The sequence below is a fragment of the Pongo pygmaeus genome, chromosome 6, assembly GCF_028885625.2.
Source record: "Pongo pygmaeus isolate AG05252 chromosome 6, NHGRI_mPonPyg2-v2.0_pri, whole genome shotgun sequence".
In the NCBI taxonomy this organism is placed as follows: domain Eukaryota; kingdom Metazoa; phylum Chordata; class Mammalia; order Primates; family Hominidae; genus Pongo; species Pongo pygmaeus.
The window spans coordinates 51,354,234-51,376,901 of record NC_072379.2 but is presented as its reverse complement, the minus strand read 5'-3'; the positions used below and the strand labels follow the sequence as shown (position 1 = coordinate 51,376,901).

At 36.4% G+C, this 22,668-nt stretch overlaps 1 protein-coding gene across 7 annotated transcripts in view; it reads right to left on the bottom strand.

Annotated features, from left to right (window-relative positions):
- The window catches only part of DPY19L2 (dpy-19 like 2), a 105,980-nt gene that overhangs the window by 12,952 nt on the left and 70,360 nt on the right, over positions 1 to 22,668 (bottom strand). For 5 of the 7 annotated variants that reach the window (XM_054496670.1, XM_054496671.1, XM_054496673.1 and 2 more), the window contains 4 exons: positions 21,965 to 22,011; positions 11,981 to 12,005; positions 10,573 to 10,692; positions 8,830 to 9,004 (listed from right to left, as the gene is read on the bottom strand). In XM_054496670.1, coding sequence (XP_054352645.1) covers positions 8,830 to 9,004; positions 10,573 to 10,692; positions 11,981 to 12,005; positions 21,965 to 22,011 — 367 coding nt within the window. Of the gene's footprint in view, positions 1 to 8,829; positions 9,005 to 10,572; positions 10,693 to 11,980; positions 12,006 to 21,422; positions 21,540 to 21,964; positions 22,012 to 22,668 lie in introns of all 7 variants that reach the window. The other 2 variants (XM_054496669.1, XM_054496675.1) reach the window with 2 other exon arrangements.

The window sequence follows — 22,668 nt, the reverse complement described above, 5'->3', positions numbered from 1 at the left end:
TACTATCATTTTTAATCAGCACAATAAAATCAATAATAAAGACAAGACATACTATTCAAATCTACTATAAAAATCTATGTTGGAAAGGAGGTGGAGCATGATGACCAAGTAGAAGCCTCCACTGTTCATCCTCCCCTCAGGAACACCAAATTTGATAACCATCTACACAAAAAGCACCTTCATAAGAACCGAAAATCAGCTTAGGTACCAGCTTGGCCGCAGTGGGGAGCAGCACCAAGCAGGCTCTTGTGGTGCCCGATTCCAGGCCTTGGCTCTTGGGTGGCATTTCTGGACCTGCCCTGGGCTGGAAGAAAGCCCACTGCCCTGAAGGGTGAGTTCCAGGCCTGGTAGCACTCACCACAAGCTGACTGAAAGGCCCTTGGGCATTAAGTGAATGTTGACGGTAGCCAGGCAGTACCTCCCATGGGCCTGTGGTAGTGGTGGAAATGAGGAGAGACCCCTCTGCCTGGGGAAAGGGGAAGGAAGGGTGGGAAGGACTTTGTCTGGTGGTTTCAGCACCAGCTCAGCTGCAGTAGAATAGAGCATCAGGTAGATTTCTAAGGTGTCTGACTCCAGGCCCTGGCTCCTGGACAGCAGCAGCGTCTCTGGACCTGACTATGACCTGGGGGATCTTGCCACCCTGAAGGGAGGGTTACCAGCCTGGTTTGCTTTGCCACCTGCTGACTGTAGAGCTCTACACCTTGAGCAAACATGGGTGGTAGCCAGGCAGTGGTTACAATGAGCCTTGGGCAAGACCCAGTGCTGTGCTAGCTGCAGGTCTGACCCAACACATTCCCAGTAGTGGTGGCCACAGAGGTGCTTATATCACCTCACCCCCAGCTCCAGGCAGCTTAGCACAGAGAAAGAGAGAGAGAGAGACTCCACATGGGAGAGAGTAAGGGAAGAGAACAAGAGCTTCTGCCTGCTAATCCTGAGAATTCTGGATTTTATCGAAGACCACCAAGGTAGTACCTCTAAGAGTCTGCAATAGCTTCAGCATTACTGGGCATGGGGTGCCTCCTAGTGCAGATACAGCTGCAGCAACCAGAAACTTAGATCACAACACCAAAGTCCCTTTGAATACCTGGAAAGCCTTTCCAAGAAGGATGGGTACAAACAAGCCCAGACTGCAAAAACTATAATAAATACCTAACTCTTCAATGCCCAGACACCGACAAACATCCACAAGCATCAAAACCATCCAGGAAAACATGACCTCACCAAACAAACTAAATAAGGCAATAGGGGGCCAATCCTGGAGAGACAGAGATATGCGGCCTTTCAGACAGAGAATTCAAAATAGCTGTGCTGAGGGAAGTCAACAAAATTCAAGATAACACAGAGAAGGAATTAGTAATCTTATCTGATAAAGTTAACAAATAAATTGAAATAATTAAAAAGCAGAAATTCTGGAGCTGAAAAAATGCAGCTGACATACTGAAGAATGTATCAGTCTCTTAACAGCAGAAATGATCAAGCAGAAGAAAGAATTAGTGAGCTTAAAGACAGGCTGCTTGAATATACACAGAGGAGGTGAAAAAAGAATAAAAAAGAATGAAGCATATTTTCAAGATCTAGAAGTAGCCTTTAAAGGGAAAAATCTAAGAGTTATTGGCCTTAAAGAGGAGGTAGAGAGAGAAAGCAGTAGGAAGTTTATTCAAAAGTATAACAGAGAATTTCTCAAAGCTAGAGAAAATATCAATATTCAAGCACAAGAAGGTTATAGAACACCAAGCAGATTTAACCCAAAGACTAACTCAAGTCATTTAATATCAAACTCCCAAAGGTCAAGGATAAAGAAAGGATCCTAAAAGCAGCAAGAGAAAAGAAACAAATAACATACAATGGAGCTCTAATAGATCTGGCAGCAGACTTTTCAGTGGAAACCTTACAGGCCAGGAGAGCATGCCATGACATATTTAAAGTGAAGGAAAAAACCTTTTACCCAAGAGTAGTGTATCCAGAGAAAATGTCCTTCAAACCTAAAGGAGAAGACTTCTCAGTCAAACAAAAGCTGTGAAATTTCATTAACACCAGACCTATCCTATAAGAAATGCTAAAGGGAGTTCTTCAATCTGAAAGAAAAGGACATTAATGAGGAAGAAATAATTGGAAGGTACAAAACTCACTGGTAATAGTAAGTACACAGAGAAACACAGAATATTACAGCAGTGTCATTATGGTATAAACTACTTATATGATAAGCAGAAAGAGAAAAAGATGAACCAATAAAAAATAACTACAACAACTTTTCAAGAGACAGAGAGTACAGTAAGATATAGATAGAAACAAGAAAAAGGTAAAAAGTGGGGAGATGAAGTTAAAGTTTAGAATTTTTATTAGCTTTCTTTTGGCTTGTTTATGCAATCAGTGTTGTCATCAGTTTAAAATAATGGGTTATAAGATATTATTTGCAAGCCTCATGGTAACTTCAAGTTTAAAAACATACAATGGATGTACAAAAAATAAAAAGCAATAAATTAAAACACACCACCAGAGAAAATCACCTTCAATGAAAGGAAAAGAGGAAGAAAGAGAAGACCACAAAACAATGAGAAAACAAATAACGAAATGGCAGGGGCAAGTCCTTAACAATAATAACACTGAATGTAAATGGGCTGAACTCTCCAATCAAAAGACAAAGAGTAGCTGAATAATAAAACAAAACACTAAGAATCTGTTACCTACAAGAAACACATTTTACTTATAAAGGCAAATATAGACTGAAAACAAAGTGATGGAAAATTATATTCCATGCCGATGGAAACCACAAAAGAGCAGGAATAGCCATACTTATATCAGACACAATAGATTACAAGACAAAAACTATAAAAAGAGACAAAGAAGGTCATTATATAATGATAAAGGGGTTCATTCAGCAAGAGTATATAACAATTGTAAATATATATACACCAAATACTGGAACACCCAGATATATAAAGCAAATATTATCAGAGCAAAAGAGAGAGACAGATCCCAATACAATAATAGCCTGAGACTTCAACACCACACCTTCAGCAGTGGACAGGTCATCTAGACAGAAAATCAACAAAGAAACACTGAACTTAATCTGCACTATAGATCAAAAGGACCTAATAGATACTTACAGAACATTTCATCCAACATCTACAGAATACACATCCTTCTCCTCAGCACATGGATCATTCCTCAAGGATAGACCACAAAACAAGGATAGGCCACAAAATAAGCCTTAAAACATTTTTTAAAAATTGAAACAATATACTGTGTCTTCTCTGACCACAATGGAAAAAAAACTAGAAATCAGTAGCAAAAGGAATTTTGGAAACTCTACAAACATAGAAATTAAAGAATATGCTCTTGAATGACCAGTGGGTTAATAAAGAAATTAAGAAGGAAATTGAAAATGTTCTTGAAACAAATGATAATGAAAACACAACATATCCAAACCTACGGGATACAGCGAAAGCAGTATTAAGAGGGAAGTCTATAACTATAAGTGCCCACATGAAAAAAGAAGAAAAACCTCAAATTAACAACCTAATGATGCATCTTAAAAAACTTAAAAAAAAAAAAAAAACTGGAAAAGGGCAAACAAAACCCAAAGTTAGTAAGAGAAATGAAATAATAAAGATCAGAGCAGAAATAAATGAAATTGCAATGAAGAAAAGAGTATAAAAGATCAACTGGTTTTCTGAAAAGATAAAATTAACAAACCTTTAGCCAGACTAAGAAAAAAAGACAGAAGGCCCAAATAAATAAAATCAGAGATAATAAAAGGAGACATTATAACCAATATTGCAGAAATTAAAGGATCATTAGAGACTACCATGAGCAACTGTATGCCGATAAATTGGAAAACCTAGAAATGGATAAATCCCTAGATACATAAAACCTACCAAGATTGAACTATATAGAAATCCAAAACCTGAACAGACCAATCACAGGTAATGAGATCAAATCTCTAATGAAAAGTCTCTCAGCAAAGAAAAGCCCAGGACCTGAAGGCTTCACTGCTGAATTTTATCAAACATTTAAAGAAGAACTAATATCAATCCTACTCTAATGATTCCAGGAAATAGAGGAGGAGGGAGTACTTCCAAACCCATTGTATGCGAACAATATCACTTCAATACCAAAACCATACAAAGACCCATCAAAAAAAGAAAACTACGGGCCAAAATCTCTGATTAATGTTAATGCAAAAATCCTCAACAAAATAGTAGCAAACTGAATTCAATAACACATTAAAAAGATTATTCATCATGACCAAATAGGATTTATCTCAGAGACACAAAGATGGTTCAACGTAGCAAATCAATGTGATACGTCATATCAACACAATGAAAGGGAAAAATCATATGATCATCTCATCTCCATAGATGCAGAAAAATCATTTGGTAAAATTCAACATACCTTCATGATAAAAAACCTTCAAATAAACTGGGTATAGAAGGAACATTAATCAACATAAAGAAGCTATATACAGCAAATGCACAGCTAGTATCATACTGAGTGAGGAAACACTGAAAGCCTTTCTTCTAAGATCTGGGACATGACAAGGATGCTCACTTTTTACCACATTATTCAACATAGTACTGGAAATCCTAACTAGAGCAATCAGACAAGAGAAAGAAATAAAGGGCATCCAAATTTGAAAGGAAGAGGTCAAATTATCATTGTTTGCAGATGATATGATCTTATATTTAGAAAAACCTAAAGTCTCCACCAAAAAAAAACTATTAGAACTGATAAATTCAGTAATGTTGTAGGATACAAAATCATACAAAAATCAATTAATGTTTCTATATGCCAACAGAGAACAATCTGAAAAAGAAATTTTAAAAAGTAATTCCATTTACAGTAGCCACACATAAAATTAAATACCTAGAAATTAACCAAAGAAATGAAAGATCTCTAGAATGAAAGCTATACAAAACTGGAGAAAGAAATTGAAGAAGACACAAAAAATGGAAAGCTATTCCATGTTCAAGCACTGGAAGAATCAATATTGTTAAAATGTCCATACTATTCAAAGCAATCTACAGATTCAATGCAATCCCCATCAAACTACTAATGATATTCCTCACAGATAGAAAAAATGATCCTTATTTATTTGAAAACACAAAAGACCTAGAATAGCCAAAGCTACCCTGAGCAAGAAGAACAAAACTGAAGGAATCACAATACCTGACTTCAAATTATACTACAGAAGTATAGTACCCAAAACATCACGGTACTACCATAAAAACAGACACACAGAGCAGTGGAACAGAATGGAGAACCCAGAAAGAAATCCATACATCTACAGTAAACTCATTTTTTACAGCAGTCCCAAAAACATACATTGGGGAAAGGGCAATCTCTTTAATAAATGGTGCTGGGAAAACTGAATATCCATATGCAGAAGAATGAATCTATACCCCTATCTCTTGCCATATACAAAACTCAAATTCAAATGGATGAAAGCCTTAAATCTAAGACCTCAAACTCTGAAATTACTACAGGAAAACTTTGGGGAAACTCTCCAGGACATTGGTTTGGACAAAGATTTCTTGAGTAAATACCTGGGAAGCACAGGCAACCAAAGCAAAAATGAACAAATGGGATCACATCAAGTGTAAAAGCTTCTGCACAGCAAAGGAAACAATCAGCAAAGTGAAGAGACAGCCCAAAGAATAAGCGAAAATATTTGCAAACTACCAATCTGACAAGGAATTAATAACCGGAATATATAAGGAGCTCAAACAACTCTGTAGGAAAAGAAAATCTAAAAATCTACTTTAAAAATGGGCAAAAGATCTGAATAGACATTTCTCAAAAGAAAACATACAAGTGGCAAAACAGGTACATGAAAAGGTGCTCAACATCACTGATCATCAGAGAAGTGCAAATCAAAGCTACAGTGAAATAGCATCTCACTCCAGTTAAAATGGCTATGACTCAAAAGACAGGCAATAACAAATGGCTGTTATCCAAAAGACAGGAAAAGATGTGGCTAAAAGGAAACTCTCATACACTTTTGGTGAAAATGTAAATTAGTACAACCACTATGTAGAAGAGTTTGGAGGTTCCTCAAAAAACTAAAAATAGAGTTACCAAATGATCCCACAATCCTACTCTTAGATATATACCCCAAAGAAAGGAAATAAATATTTAGAAGAGGTATCTGCACTCCCGTGTTTATTGCAGCACTTCTCACAACAGCCTAGATTTGGAAGCAACCTAAGCGTCCATCAACAGGTGAATGGATAAAGAAAATGTGGTACATAGACACAATGCAGTGCTATTCAGTCATAAAAATGAATGAGATCCTGTCATAAAAAAAGAATGAGATCCTATCCATAACATGGATGGAATTGGAGGTCATTACATTAATTGAAATAAGCCAGGTACAGAAAGACAAACTTTGCAGGTTCTTACTTATTTGTGGAAGCTAAAAATTAAAAGAGTTGAATTCCTGGAGATCAAGAATAGAATGATGGTTACCAGAGGCTGGGAAGGATACTGAGGAGGTGGAGGGGAAGTGAGGATGGTTAATGTGCACAAACAAAATAGAATGAATAAGATGTAGTGTTTGGTAACACAGAAGGGTGACTATAGTCAACAAAATTTTATTGTACATTTAAAAATAACTGAGAGAGTATAACTGGATTGTTTGTAACACAAAGGATCAATGCTTCAGGTGATGGATACTCCATTTACCCTGATGTGATTATTACACATTGTATACCTGTATCAAAATATCCCATCTACCCCATAAATATATACAACTGCTGTGTACCTACATAAATTAAAAACTTTAAGAACCCTGAGGGTTTACTTTCCAATATAACTAAGCATTCTAAATGCGACTTTGAATGAAAATTTCTTTATATGCCTCAAATTTGAAAATATGTAAGCCAGTCAAAGAATGTGTATTTATTATTGGAGACTCAATAATTAATGATGACAAGCTGTTAAGCTAGAGAAGTGGTTCTCAAGCAGGCATGATTTTGCTCCCTAGGGAGCACTATCAACTTCTGGAGACATTTTTGGATGTCATGCTATGGGGAGGAGGGAGGAGATGCTGTTGGCATCTTGTAGATAGAGGCCAAGGATTTCTTGTAATACATAGGACAGCCTCAATGTCAACTGTGCTAAGGTTGGGAAATGCTGAACAAGGAGAATTGAAAGCCCAGGGCCAGGGTCTTCCAAAAAAACTAGGCACACCTGTCCAGCAAGAGCTGGACCCACTGAGTTGTCATCTATGGCAGACAGAGAGGAAGAAATACCCTCCCACTCCACCTTCTGTCTTTTTGGCTGTAAAGTAAATGAGCATAACAAGGAAAAATCAGATATTTTCCTATCACTGTATGGAAGTCTCCATTTAGCCTACTACACAGATTAGAAAAGGGTATTCCCCTGACTTGACAGAGACCCATTATACATGGCTTGATGAGTGGACCACAAGCTGGATTTAAGCTTTCACTTATCCTCTCAATTGGTCACCTTTGTACAGTGCACAAACTATACAGCTGTATATGGCAGACCTCAATATAAGCACTAGTTCCACTAATACTACAAAACTTCATACAGCTTTTAATATTTGGTAACCATGAGATAACTCATAATAAGAGTAATTAAAAGGAGAATAAGACAGATTGAAAAAAAGATCAAAGAAGGGGCATCTAAAAGTGAGACACGGGTTTGTGGCAGTTATCTTAGAAGGATAAGTTGCCAAATGTAGGCTCTCTGTCAGGAACCCAATACAAACACTGGAACAAAGAAAGACACAAGAAAAGATTAAAAGGGTAGATATCTTTAAAAGCTTGGGAAAAAATAGCTATAACTGGGGAGAGGCAAGGGAGAGTAAAGAAAGGGAGTGATTACCTTGAGCTCTTATGTGGAAAAAGTCAGTTGGGGATTACTTTTAAAATTCTAATTAAACTGGCTTGGCAGTTTAATGAGGCACTGTCACCTACACCCTTTGAAAGCTATAGACCAAATATCTTACTTAAAGCTTATAAAGATTTACCTTAATGAAGGTTAATTAGCAAAAAAGTGGCTATCAAATAAGAAATAAAAGGAAACAAGCTCAGGAGTCATAAGAAAATTTAAATAAATCATAGTGAAGAACTTGTGCCAGATTAAGTTTCTAAATATCAAAAATAATCTTTGATTTACAAATTTAGTTACAGAAAATGTTATAGACTTATTCTCTGGAAAGATATTTAAAATATCTATCTGCTTGAGGTAGTTCTGAATAAAGACAGGAAGAAAAGAAGGTAAGCTAAAAAGAAAATTTTGGAGTATTTAAAAGTAGGATGTATACTATCTCTGTGAGATGATTTAGTGAAGAAAATAGAATATCCAAGATTTTAACTCTTCTGCCGATGACCTGTTTTACAGAATTAGATGAGACAGCACTGATTGCAGTGACAGAAGCGGTGCCAGTTAACTCCCCACCATCAAAAGTATCTTCTGCTGTAGCCTGGCACAAGGTGTGAAATTTCATTTTTAAAGGTTTACTTCTCTGATTTGTCATTGTTATGGTTAAAATGCTATAATGCTCTCTGAGAGTAAAAGGACATAACTTGTGAAAAATCATTAATTTCCTGGTGCTAATTTAAATTCTTTGATAATTATCTGGGAGGGACTTAAAGGGGGTGCAAAATTGCCTTTTGGAAGGGTTTAATTGATATTGCAATAGTCTGCTCAAAGTCTGTGAGAGTATGAATGCCTATTTGTAAATCTGTCATACACACATACACACATATATCAGAAATGACAATAATTATATATAGTATACACAAATGTGTCTGTGAGTATGTTTGTATAAAACTAGCATATAACCAAATACCTACACACCTGATGTGGTATTGTATTTGATCCACTGTAAAAGTTCTTCCTGAGGCAAATTATTAAATTCTCCTATTATGCTCCATTGATTACGGAGGTTTGCATAACCTTGTATTGACATCACTGTTAGAATGCCAAAGATAACATTCTCAAAACGAGCTCTGCGAAAAAGCCAGCCAAAGAGCTGAAACGAAAGAAACCATTTATTTCTAGTTCTTATATGAAGAGTACTGTGGGGTCAACAATAAATTCTCACCTTGTTACTCAAACCAATGTGAATTACCTTTTGATATCAGCACACATGTATACAGAATTATAATCTCCGATTGTTTCTAAAGCAACGAATATGTTGGCATTACAGGGCCCAGGTGAAAATGGAACTTTCTCTCCCCTGGGAAGAATTAAGGAAGATATACCTGATCTTTCTAGTACTAATTTACTACTAAGGATTAAAAACAAACAAATCACAACTGTGAAACATCTTAGAACTAAATCCTTTCATCCTTGGCTGCCTTTTGTGGACATGGTTAGTAGACAGGGAAGCCCTATTAGCATGACATATATAGATTCTTCTCAGTAAAACAGGCATTATGATATTTTAAGGCTATACACTCATAATCAAAACTAAGTAAGGTGTTTGTAGAAGTACCTTAGGCCCAATATTCTAGCAATTTATCTAGTTCTTTTGTATGTTAGATAACAGTGATAGAACCCCAGAATGTCTTACAGATTCTTCGAGCCAAACAGGACCATATTAGAGCAATTACTCTGCATCTACTTTGGTATTGGATGAGTATTTCAGGGTACTTTTGGTGAACCAGGAAACTTTTTTTTTTTTTTTTCAGACAGAGTCTCACTCTGTCTCCCAGGCTGTAATGCAGTGGTGCAACCTCAGCTAACTTCGACCTCCACTTCCCGGGTTCAAGCAGTATTCCTGCCTCAGCCTCCTGAGTAGCTGGGATTACAGGCACACACCACCATGCCCGGCTAATTTTTGTATTTTAGTAGAGACAGGGTTTCACCGTGTTGGCCAGGTTGGTCTTGAACTCCTGACCGCAAGTGATCTGCCCACCTCAGCCTTCCAAAGTGCTGGGATTTCAGGTGCGAGCCACTGTGCCCGGCCACCAAGAAACTTTTTTTTTTCTTTTTTTCTTTTTTTCTTTTTTTGAGACAGAGTCTCTCTGTCACCCAGGTTAGAGTGCTGTGGTGCAATCTTGGCTGACTGCAGCCTCTGCCTCCCAGGTTCAAGCGATTCTCCTGCCTCAGCCTCCCAAGTAGCTGGAATTATAGGCACTCACCACCACACCCGGCTAATTTTTGTATTTTTAGTAGAGATGGAGTTTCACCATGTTGGCCGGGCTGGTCTCGAACTCCTGGCCTCAAGTGATCTGCCCATCTCGGCCTCCCAAAGTGCTAGGATTACAGGTGTGAGCCACTGTGCCAGGCACTCTTACACAAACCTGAACTCCAAAAGGTTATGTTCATGGACAGGATATTAACAGAGGGGAAATGTTTGCCCAATCACTTGTTATAGAAATATCAATTAAAATCCAGAAATACTTTTCAAAGCCACTTGAAATTGCTTTTCTTGCTTATAGTGAATCATGAAGTAATATTTTAAATCATTTAACTTAGTTAAGTTAAAAACACTTAGTGTGTTTATATTTTGAATTAGTCAGCAAAGCCACGGTAACTACTAAGTATAGCTGCTATAGTTTTTATAGTATTGTTATACAAGAATGAATCCCTTACCTGTCGAGAGCATACCAAGGAAGCCATAACACACATGTGTGGTGTCAAAAACATCTTTAGCCTCATAATTAAAATGGCAAGGGCAGTAAATGCTAACAACTGCAATGTGTGAAAAGCCAGCTATAAAAACACAAATAAGACAAAATCACATTTTTACTTTTCATGTTTTTAAATTAATGAAGTATATTAAAACTATATTATTCATTAAGACAAGGATCTTCTAACTTAGTAATAAGCCTATCAGTATTCATTCAACAATAATTTATCGAATGTCTACTATGTTCCAGGTACTTTTCTGGGTGCTTCGGATACAACAGTGAGCAATTTCTGTCCTTGTATTACATTTAACTACATTTAGTAACGAAAGACAGACAACACACAGACATAGCAAATAAATAAATCCATTGCATAGTCTGCTGTAAGGCAACAAGTGCAGTTGGCAAGAAAATGGAGCAGGCAGAGGAGCCAGGGAGAGCAGGAGGTGGTGTGAGGAAGCGGAGGACCAACACAGTGGGCCTCATTGTAAAGTGACAAAGTTACTAATGCATCCCTGATCCAAAAATCTGAAATCTACAATGCTCCAAAATCTGAAACTTTTGAGTACCAATATGATGTTCAAAACTTATGCTAAAACAAATGCTCATTGAAGCATTTTGGATTTTGGATTTTCAGGTTAGGGATGCTCAACTAGTAACTACATTGTAAATATTCCAAAATTCAATAAAATCTGAAATCTGTAACGCCTCTAGTCCTAAGCATTTTGGATAAGGGATACTCAACATGTGTCATAAACTATCTCTATTAAGTTCAAATTCAGTTACCCACTCCTGTAAATTTGACCTTTACCTCAAGACCCACTTAAAGTTCTATCAAATAGGAAATATTTCCAGCCCACACTGATCTTTTACTTTTTATGCCATAAAATAATTTTACACCATATAAAATGTTGTCTTATTTGTCTCCTTTGTAAAATTACACATACTGAAGGGCAGGAACATGACTTTAGTATCTTTTGTATCCTTCAACGCTTCTGAGCTTGTCGCTGACTGACCAGCAAATCTACGTGGTGGCAGATGGCCACCAGTCACAGGGCCAAGGGTGTCTGCCCTAATGGACTGTAGCTGACTAGCTCAGCAGGCTAGAAATCAAATGCTTGTTATTGTTAAATGAATGCAATTTAATTTAATTCCGTACTATAGTCATAAATCAGCCTTCTAGCTTTTAAATCCTTATTACTATTCAAAAGTAAGAGCAGATGAAAGAGTGAGAAGGATCAGCAGAAATTTATCACCAATGCTGAACAACTCACTACTGATGGTGCATCAGCAGCAAGGTTATACCTTTGTCAATTATCCTCAAACTGGAATTTAACACACAAGTCTACCAGAGATTAAAATGAAAGCTTTACCTCACTGTGTTCAAGGAGCTGTTTTCTAGAATAAAACAAAAATATCATCTATTTACTGAAGGTCTTTTATACTATGAATACATAAAAATAAGCTTCATTTGTTTGATCTTAGATTTTTAAAATCTGACTCTCTAAACTACTTAGGAACATACATAAAAATAAAAATATCAGATAATAGTACAAAAATTACAAAAATTTAAAAGTCATAATTTATAGTCATCCTATTCAAGATATGTCAAAAATTTGTTCTTTGATTAAGACAAAATAGATTTTACAGATCCCTGGAGATTGTACCTCTCATGAATAAATGAATAGGATGACCTTCTATTCACCTATATATGCTGTGTATACAATACTTGAGATGACCATTGCTAAACTTTTGAGTTATTTTCATTTTTCACGATTACAAATAACATGGACACTCATGCATAAAACTTTGTAAGCATCTCTGAATATTTCCTTAGCATAAATTTCCAGAAGAAAAATTATTGGGTAAAACATAAATGTTTTTAGTTTCAGAAAAGTTGCCCCTTTACAAAATACTTAAAGTACACCTACTGTATTCTAGGCACTGTGCAATGAAATGAATACCACAGTCCCTGCTTATCCTCCGATCCTCACTTTCCACAGTTTCAGTTACCTGTGGTCAACTGCAGTCCAAAAATATTAAACAAAAAGTTCCAGGAAATAAACAATTCCTAAGTTTTAAATTGTGCACCATACTGAATAGTGAAATCTCAAGTCACCCTGCTTCATCCTACCTGGGACATGACTCACCCCTTTGTCCAGCATATCCATGCTGTATACGTCACCAGCCTGTTAGTCATGTAGTTACCATCTCAGTTATCAGATGGACTCTGGTAGTATCTCAGTGCTTGTTTTCAAGTAACCCTTTTCTGACTTAATAATGGCCCCAAAGTTCAAGAGCAGTGATGCTGGCAGTTGAGATATGCCAAAGAGAAGCTGTAAAGTGCTTTCTTTAAGAGAAAAGGTGAAAGTTCTCAAAAGAAAAAACATCATATGCTGAGGTTGCTAAGATCTACGGTAAGAACAAATCTATCCATGAAATTGTGAAGAAGAAAAAATTAATGTTAGTTTTGCTATTGCATCTAAAACTGCAAAAGTTATGGCCACAGTCCATGATAAGTGCTTAGTGAAGACGGAAAAGGCATTAAATCTGTGGGTGGAAGATGTGAACAGAAATGTGTTCCGATGGTGGCAACCACGTGTGTTACTTTCTGCAGTTTCAAGCATCCACTGGGGGTCTTGGGATGCGTTGCCCTGCAGATAAGGGCAACTGCTGTGGCAGCATGAACAGTATGGAGACAATACTTATCTTCATGGAGTTTATATTAGAGTAAGACAAGAGGTAGGAGACTGCCTATTTTATTGTTCTCTTGAAAAGACTGGGTATTTTACTTTTATGAAAGGCTTTATAGCCTGCAGGGGCATTCTAATATGGATTTTGGGGGTGAAGAGAGAAATAGGTGTGGAAAGTAAGTTCAGGGGTACAGAGACCCATAGGTTTTTTAAAAGAGAAGTCAGGGGAAGGTCTCTTAAGGTAGTAGTGGAGTCCAAATTATTCTATCTCCCTTGTAGCTCCTACCCTTTGTATGCAGTAGTTTTTTTTAAGTCGAAGACAGGGGAAGGTCTCTTAAGGTAATAGTGGAGACCAAATTATTCTATCTCCCTCATAGCTCCTTCCCTGTGTATGCAGTTAATGGAGTGGGGTTTCCCCACTTGTCCCGAAATCTTCTAGGCACAACAGATTCCTGTAGTGAGCTGCATGCAAGGAAGAAGCCTGGTAGGTGAGTAATTATTATAATCACCAAGGACCCTAAAAGTAACTACTGATACTTTATTTAAATCAAGTAGCTAATTAAAAATGTGAATATACAACCAAATCCCAAGACACAAATATCATGAAAAGGAAACATCAAAATAAATAAGCAAAAAACTTGACCTCTCATGAAACAGCTAATGCAAATGAAAACTCCAATTATTGTTTTCACAGAAGTTTAAGAGGATAATGCATCCATATAATTAAAATAAGCTCCAGTGAAAAGGAGTTTTCAGAAATTCTAAGAAAAATATATTTGCCTAATTTAAAGCCTCAAAAGAAAGTTGAAGAGCAAAATGTACACAGCTGAAGTTGACAGTATTAAAGACTCAGTGATGATATTCTCTGAGAACACAGAAAGAAAAGAAATAGATAATGTGATAAAAGCAATAACAGAAATTCAAAAAAGAGAGGCTAAAGTGAAAGAATAAGAGAACAACAACACACACACATCACCCCTCCAAACCTTATGAATTTCCAGAGAGAAAAACTATATAGGAATTTTCATCTGTAATGCTCAATGCTAGAACACAAAGAAGCAATGTCAACAAAATGTTGAATGAAACCCACAAATATCTATTAACCAATCTATCAATCAAATATGAGGGCAAAATAAAGCCATTTTTTAGGTAAGAAAGCACCCAGAAAGCATGCCAATTCTACATGTCAAGGAAAAATAAATCAGTAAAATTTGAAGTCAAGTTCAAAGATTGCTGGTGTCTTTAATGTAAATGTTTAGAGACTTCTTAAAACGTAACATATAAGACAACAATCTAGAAAGTAAATTTCAGCATAACCTGGAAGGAGAGGGTGTGTAGGCAGGGACAAGTAAAAATATTCCAACAGCTCAGCGCTGAAGCAAGCAGGTCTCTAGATACAGAGCCTGAGTATGAATTCTGCCTCCACTACTCACTAGCTGTGTGCCTTTCAGAAAATTACTTACCTCTTACTGGTTTCCTCATCTGTAAATAATGGGAATAACTGACTCCCTTCTCACAAGGTGACTTTGAGGATTTATTGAGTTAATACTGGTAAGAAGCTTAAAATACTGTCAGACACACAGGAAATAATAACTGTTAGCTACTATCGTTGGTGGTAACAGGTTTTAGATGCTGATGAATTCTTAATATCAAGATGAATATATTTGCTAATAATTTAAGAGAAACCACCAGGAAATATAGAAATGGGATATAGCTAACAATTCAGCAAGTATCAAGAAAATAATTTTTGAAAAGCACGATGAATAGAAAACATAAAATCAGATGGCAGGGAGAAGTACAAACACAGCAGTTATCACAGTTAATATGAAAATGCGTTAAATTCACCAGTTAGAAAATGAGTATTGGAGGAATTTGAATAGAAAAAAATCTAACAATGAGAAATATACCTAAACCAAAATGTCACAAAAATGTTTAAAAAAAAAGCATAAATACAGGTAAACCAGGCAAATCTATAAAAAAGAAAGCAGATGTGGCAATATTAATTTTATACAAAGAAAAATTTACAGCAAAAACCACTAAGTAAAGCAAAGAATATCCTTTATAATAAAAGTACAATCCTATAATAATCATGCAATGAACAACAGCACTATCTATATAAAGCAAACACTATTAAAATTACAAGACAATTTTGAAAAATTCACTTTTAATGTTGTATGTGAAGATAGCATTCTAAGAAAACAGATAAAGTAGAAAAATAAGTTGATGTACTAGACCATTTAGAATAGCACTATTAATAACATGATATAACACGTAACTTTGAACTTCCCCTAAATAAGAAATGAACATTTAAAAAGTCCTCACAGAGCATTTACTAAAACTGAACACCCATCTCAATAAATAGCAAGTTAATTTTAAAGGCAAAATATACAACAGAAGAAACTAGTTAGACATTTTTAAAAATTAATATTATTATTATTGTTATTGAGACGGAGCCTCACACTGTTGCGAGGCTGGAGTGCAGTGGCAATCTTGGCTCACTGCAACCTCCAACTCCGGGGTTCCAGTGATTCTCCTGCCTCAGCCTCCCGAGTAGCTGGGATTACAGGTGCGTGCCATCACACCCAGCTAATTTGTGTATTTTTAGGGGATATGGGATTTCACCGTGTTGGCCAGGATGGTCTCGATCTCCTGACCTTGTGATCTGCCCGCCTCGGCCTCCCAAAGTGCTGGGATTATAGGCATGAGCCACCGCACTCGGCCTAAAACTAGTTAGACATTTTAAGACATTCTTCTAAGTGATTTGGGATTAAATGATCAAAACTCAAATCACAGACTACACAGAAATCAACATTAATGGTAATGCTACACACATCATGGGATACAGTGTGCGTTTTCTTCAGAGAAAAAGTTATAACTTTAAATGTATTTACTAGGACACAATAATGATTGATAATAAATGATGTGAACTTTAGACACAGAAAAACAACAAAAGTGCACCAAAAGAAAAACTAAGGACATAAACATATAAGCAGAGATTAATGGAGAACAACCTTCATAAATATAAGGAATAAAACCAAAAGCTGGTTTTATGAAAAATCCAAAAAACAATGACCTTGTTATGGACTAATGCAGCTGGTGACTTTCAGTTGAAGCCAATGTTCATTTACCACTTTGAAAATCCTGAGGCCTTTTTTCAGAATTATGCTAAATCTACTCTGCCTCTACTCTACAAATGGAACAACAAAGCCTGGATGACAGCACATCTGTCACAGCATGATTCACTGAATATTTTAAACCCACTCTTGAGACCTACTTCCCAGAAAAAAAGATTCCTTTCAAAATATTGTTGCTCATTGACAATGCGGCTGGTCACCCAAGAGCTCTGATAGAGATGGACAAGGAGATTAAGGTTGCAGGAAAGCAGGCTGGATCAAGGAGTCATTTCAACTTTCAAGTCTTGTTATTTAAGAAATATATTTCATAAGGCTATAGCTGTCATAGATAGTGATTCCTCTGATGGACTTGGGTAAATTGAAAATCTTCTGGAAATGATTCACCATTCTAGATGCCATTAAGGATATTTGTGATTCATGGATGGAGGTCAAAATACTGACATCAATAAGAGATGGGAAGCAGTTGATTCCAACTTATTTTCTACTTTATCTGTTATTTTCTTAGAATGCTTTCTTCTCATATAACATTAAAAATGATTCCAACCCTCATGGGTGACTCTGAGAAGTCGAAGGCTTCAGCAGAGGAAGTCACTGCAGATGTGGTGGAAACAGCAAGAGAACTAGAATTAGAAGTAGAGCCTGAAGACGTGACTGAATTGCTGCAATCTCATGATAAAACTTTAATGGATGAGGAGTTGCTTCTTATGGATAAGCAAAGAGAGTGGTTTCTTGAGATGGAATCTACTCCTGGTGAACATGCTGTGAACATTGTTGAAATGAAAACAAAGGATTCAGAAGATGACATAAATTTGGTTGATAAAGCGTGGCAGGGTTTGAGAGGACTGACTCCAGTTTTGAAAGTAGTTCTACTGTTGGTAAAATGCTATCAAACAGCATTGTATGCTACAGAGAAATTTTTCTCAAAAGGAAGAGTCAATCAATGTGGCAAACTTCATTGTCTTATTTTAAGAAATTGCCACGGCCACCTGATCAGTCGGAAGCTATCACCATTGAAGGAAGACCTCCTACCAGCAGAAAGATTAAAACTCTAATGTACATGTCAGGATAGACATTATCCAAAAAACAAAAGGTAGTAAGTGTTGGCAAGAATGTAGAGAAATTGAAATCCCTGCACAGGTGGAATTTCAAATGGTGCATCTGCTATGGAATACAGGATGGAGGTTCACCAAAAAAATCTTTAAAAAATTAAAAGTAGAACTACCATAAAATCCAGTAATCCCACTTCTAGATATTTATCCAAAACAGTTGAAATCAAAATCTCAACAAAATACTAGCACTCTCATGTTCACTGCAGTGCTATTCATAGTAGTCAAGATGTGGAAGCTGACTAAATGTCCATCAACAGATGAATAATGAAAATGTGGCATACATAAACAATGGAATATTGTTCAGCCTAAAAAAAAAAGTAGGAAGTTCTTCAATGTGAGACAGCATGGATGAACCTGAAGAGCATTATGCTAACTGAAGTAAGCCAATCCCACAAGATATATAATGCAAAATTCCACTTACATGAGGTATCTAAAATAGTCAAAGTCATAGCGTGAAAGAGTGGAATGGTGTCACCAGGGGCTGAGATGAGGGGAAATGGAGAGTTACTAGTCAACAGGCTTAAAGTTTCAGTTAAGCCAGATGAATAAGTTCAAGAGATCGACTATAGAATGTTATACTTACAGTCCACAATACTGTACTATACAATTAAAAAATCGTTAAGAGGGTAGATCACATGTTAAGCGTTCTTACCAAATTTTAAAAACAAGTGTAGTTAATAAGGAGAAAAAATATACAATAATCCCCAAAATATTTTTAAAGCCATTTTAAAAAAATTTAACATTCATTTTTTACTGCTTTATTGAGTTACAGTTCACACATTATACACTTTCAACATCTATTTTTAATTTAATTTTTAAAATTATCCTGGTTTATATAAACCAAAAGGAAACTTTCTTTTTTTTTTTTTTTTTTTTTTTTTTTTTTTTGAGACGGAGTCTCACTCTGTCGCCCAGGCTGGAGTGCAGTGGCACGATCTCAGCTCACTGAAACCTCCACCTCCCGGGTTCACACCATTCTCCTGCCTCAGCCTACCAAGTAGCTGGGACTACAGGCGCCCACCATGACGCCCAGCTAATTTTTTGTATTTTTAGTAGAGACGGGGTTTCACCATGTTAGCCAGGATGGCCTCAATCTCCTGACCTGGTGATCCGCCCACTTTGGCCTCCCAAAATGCTGGTATTACAGGCGTGAGCCACTGCGCCTGGCCAAGGAAACTTTCTTAATGAAATAAAGGCTATCTATTGTATACTAACAGCAAATGAAACAGTGAGACACTAAAGGCATTCTTCACTTTAGAGTCAGAAACAAAATAAGGGCAAGCCCATCATCACTGCAATTCAAAGTTGATCTGGAAGTTCTAGCTAATACACAAGACAAGAAAGTAAAGAAGTATAAATATTAGAAAGTTATTACTATTTGTAGATTATATGATAACCTGCCTAGAAAATCCAGAGCATCAATGGAAAAACTATTAGAACCAGAAAGAAAGTTTGGTAACGTGGCTAGATAAAAACGTGTTGCAAAAAAAAAAAGTAAAGCAGCTTTCCTACTAAACTAAAACAATCTAAAACAGACTCAAGTACAATGAGAATTGATAAGTGATAAAAGCTGACATTTGGAAAAAAGATTTATGCAATACTGTGTTGGGACAATACCTCATTAGAGGGGGAAAGGTAGACTCCTCTATGTCACTATACCACAAAATTAATGCAAGAGTAATAAATCACCTATATGTAAATAGAAACTTATGAAAGAAAATATGAAAAAAATATTTTCATGTTTTTGATGTAGGGAAGTGTTTCTAAGCAACATATGAACCCAGAAAAAATATATAACTGTGATCGTACAGAAATTTTGAAGTTCTACAAAGCAGAGACCATAAATGAACTATAAGTTGACATCTTGGAAGAAACTATGTAATACACATAAGAGACAAAATGTTACGTCTATGGAAAAAGCAAAAACATAACACATGGCTGGGCGCAGTGGCTCATGCCTGCAATCCCAGCACTTTGGGAGGCCCAGGTGGCTGGATCACTTGAGGTCAGGAGTTCGAGACCAGCCTGGCCAACATGGCAAAACCCCGTCTCTACTAAAAATACAAAAATTAGCTGGGTGTGATGACGGGTGCCTGTTATCCCAGCTACTCCAGAGGCTGGGGCAGGAGAATCGCTTGAACCCCAGAGGCACAGGTTGCAGTGAGCCGAGATCGTGCCACTGCATACACAGTAGCGAGACAAAAAAAAAAAACCCACAAAACGACTTTTAAAGGTCAAAAAGAAACATAGTAAACAAACACATGAAAAGCTGCAAAACTCCACTGACAAAGAATTTATACAATAAAATGAATTGTTTTTACCTATCAGAAAAAATTAAAAGCTTGATAACGATGTTGGTGGAGTTGCAGAGAAATGGACACTCTCATCATTATAATTTCTCAGTTTTAACAAATTCTAAAATATGCAGGCCTCATAATCAGCAGTCCAAATTCAAATATTTTATACTATAGAAATACTTAGAATAAGTGTACCAAGATACACGAACCAGGATGTTCAATCCTCAAAACATTGTTTTTTTTATGACAAAAGTTATATATAATCTAAACTTTCATTGATATGGGAAAGGCAGTCACGCATGATGGTCAACAATAAAATCCTAAGACCATTATAAAATATAATGAAAATCAAGGCAGAGGCCCAAGACCCACTATTAAATACAAGTAACAAGTTGCAGAATAAGAAGAATACTACAATTCTTTTTTTTTTAATATTGTGTTTCTATATGTGTTTTCTAAAATAAAACATACAAAGCTACTTACAATCGGCACCCAGGGGAGCAGATCTAAGAGAGGGGAGTATTCCCTCTCTTTTTGATACACTGGTTTTTCAGAATGTATTACTACTAGCCCCTGCTATTATTATTTTTGAGATTTAACCTGGAACCCTCTGTCCATACACAACAGGCCTGTCACTTTCAAATATGTAATCAATACATAAGACTTCCATATTCTGAGTAATTATCTTCCATCCACTGACCCCTCCCAGTCTGTCGCTTCCACATTACACCCTCTGCAATATATGAAGACAGTTGCCACATACCCTTCAATCTTCTATTATCCAATTAAATATCCCAAGTCCCTTCATGCACTCCTTATGGGAACAGTGTCCAGGGTTCTCCATTCATTCATTTTTAGAATGCCAAGAGACATTTCCCTGGGCTCCATCTGTCCGGAACAATATAGAATGGGTCTATTATCCCCTTTATTTTGGAAACAATTTCAACAGATGCACCTAAGAGCTTAATTAGCTCTTCTGACAACCATACACAGCTGTTTGTTAAAAATACAAGCATGGAGTATGGAGTTCATGGAAATTCTCTCTACTGTCTTCACAATTTTTCTATAAATCTAAAACTATTCTATAAAGTAGAAGTCACAAAATAAAATCAAATATTCTATTTATAAATATAAAATGTATCTTGAAAATTACTATTAGGTACTATGCTCACTACCTGGGTATAATATACCCGTGTAACAAGCCTGTACATGTGCCCCCTGCATCTAAAACAAAAGTTGAACACTAAAAAACATGTCATTTGAGATCATATTTCCCTCAGAAGGAAATTTTCTTCACAATTTACTTCTTGAGTCTTGTAGCAATTGACTTATGTGTGACTGATATGATACATTTTGCTGGCATCTGCTTATGCTAGTGACATAACTAAAACCATCCAAAAATGTTATACAATAAATAGTTTTAACAATAAGTTTAGAAGAAAATTCATAAATATTCAGGAACACAAATAATTATACCCCCTCTGAAAGTTAAAAAAGAAAGAAAAAGAAAAGCCTGACCAACATGGTGAAACCCCCTCTGTACAAAAAAATACAAAAATTAGCTGGGCATGGTGATGCACACCTGTAGTCCCAGCTGCTTGGCAGAGCTGAGATGAGATGATCGCGTGAGCCCAGGATGTCCAGGCAGCAGTGAGCAGAGATCATGCCACTGTACTCCAGCCTGGGTGACAGAGCAAGACTGTGAAGAGAAGAGAAGAGAAGACAAGAGAAGAGAAAAGAAAAGAGAAAAGAGAAGAGAAGAGGAAAGACAAGACAGAGAGAGAGAGAAGGAAGGAAGGCAGGAAGGAAGGGAGGAAGGGAGGGAGGGAGGAATTCCAAAAATAAATCTTTAGCTTAGTGACTTTAAATTCTAATGATTATTATAATTTATCAATTTAAACTTTGAGTTAGTTCACAAATATAAATATCTCCAAAACAAGTCCAAATACATATAAGAAATCTGTAAGAATAATATTTTTAAGGAAACATTTAAGTTTGGTTCATATCTCCTTTCTTAATCATAATGCTAAAGTTTAATGCATATTCATTTGAAAAATTAATGTTACAGTAAGTTATTTAATGATGGAATACTGTATGTTTTAAAAACAATGACGATATAATTACCTTAGATAAATGTTTGTAGCTAAAACACACGAAATATCACGAACAGTCTGTGAATAGAATCAAATCAATGAAACTTTTCTAAGGAATACTGCAATATTTAAAATGCTCTGATTCATTAATATAAACACTCCGCCAAGGAAAGAAGTATTTTTTAATGTTTAAGGGAGTCCTCAGAAACAGGATGGTCATACTATAGATGCCTTCCTTTTCTCCTTCCAAGAAGTGACTTCACATCATTGAAAACTAAATGACCATCAGAAGTATCCTTGGGGTGAAAAATAAGCCACAGTAGGACAAATAAAGACTGAGGGGTTTATAAGAAAGCAGAAAGGAAGGAATGAAACTTGGCTGGCTGCAGGGATGAGAGACAGAGAGAGAGAGAGAGTGTGTGTGTGTGTGTGTGTGTGTATGTGTGTATGAAACTTGACTGGCTGCAGGGACGTGTGTGTGCGTGTATGTGTGTGTGTGTGTACGCACATGCCCCTGCTAGTGCACATGCATAGTTCAGGTTGTGGTGTGTCTGGAGACTAGTAATGTATTTATAAGTCTTGGATCTTAATTTTCTAAAATATAGCAGTTGCGGATTTAGCTATCAGTTTCTCTCACATTGCTGACTCTCCACTGAATAGTTAATTCATGCATTGGTCCCTCTAAGTGGAGCCTTAGAAGAATAACTCGACATTTTGCCTTGATGGAAAAGAAAC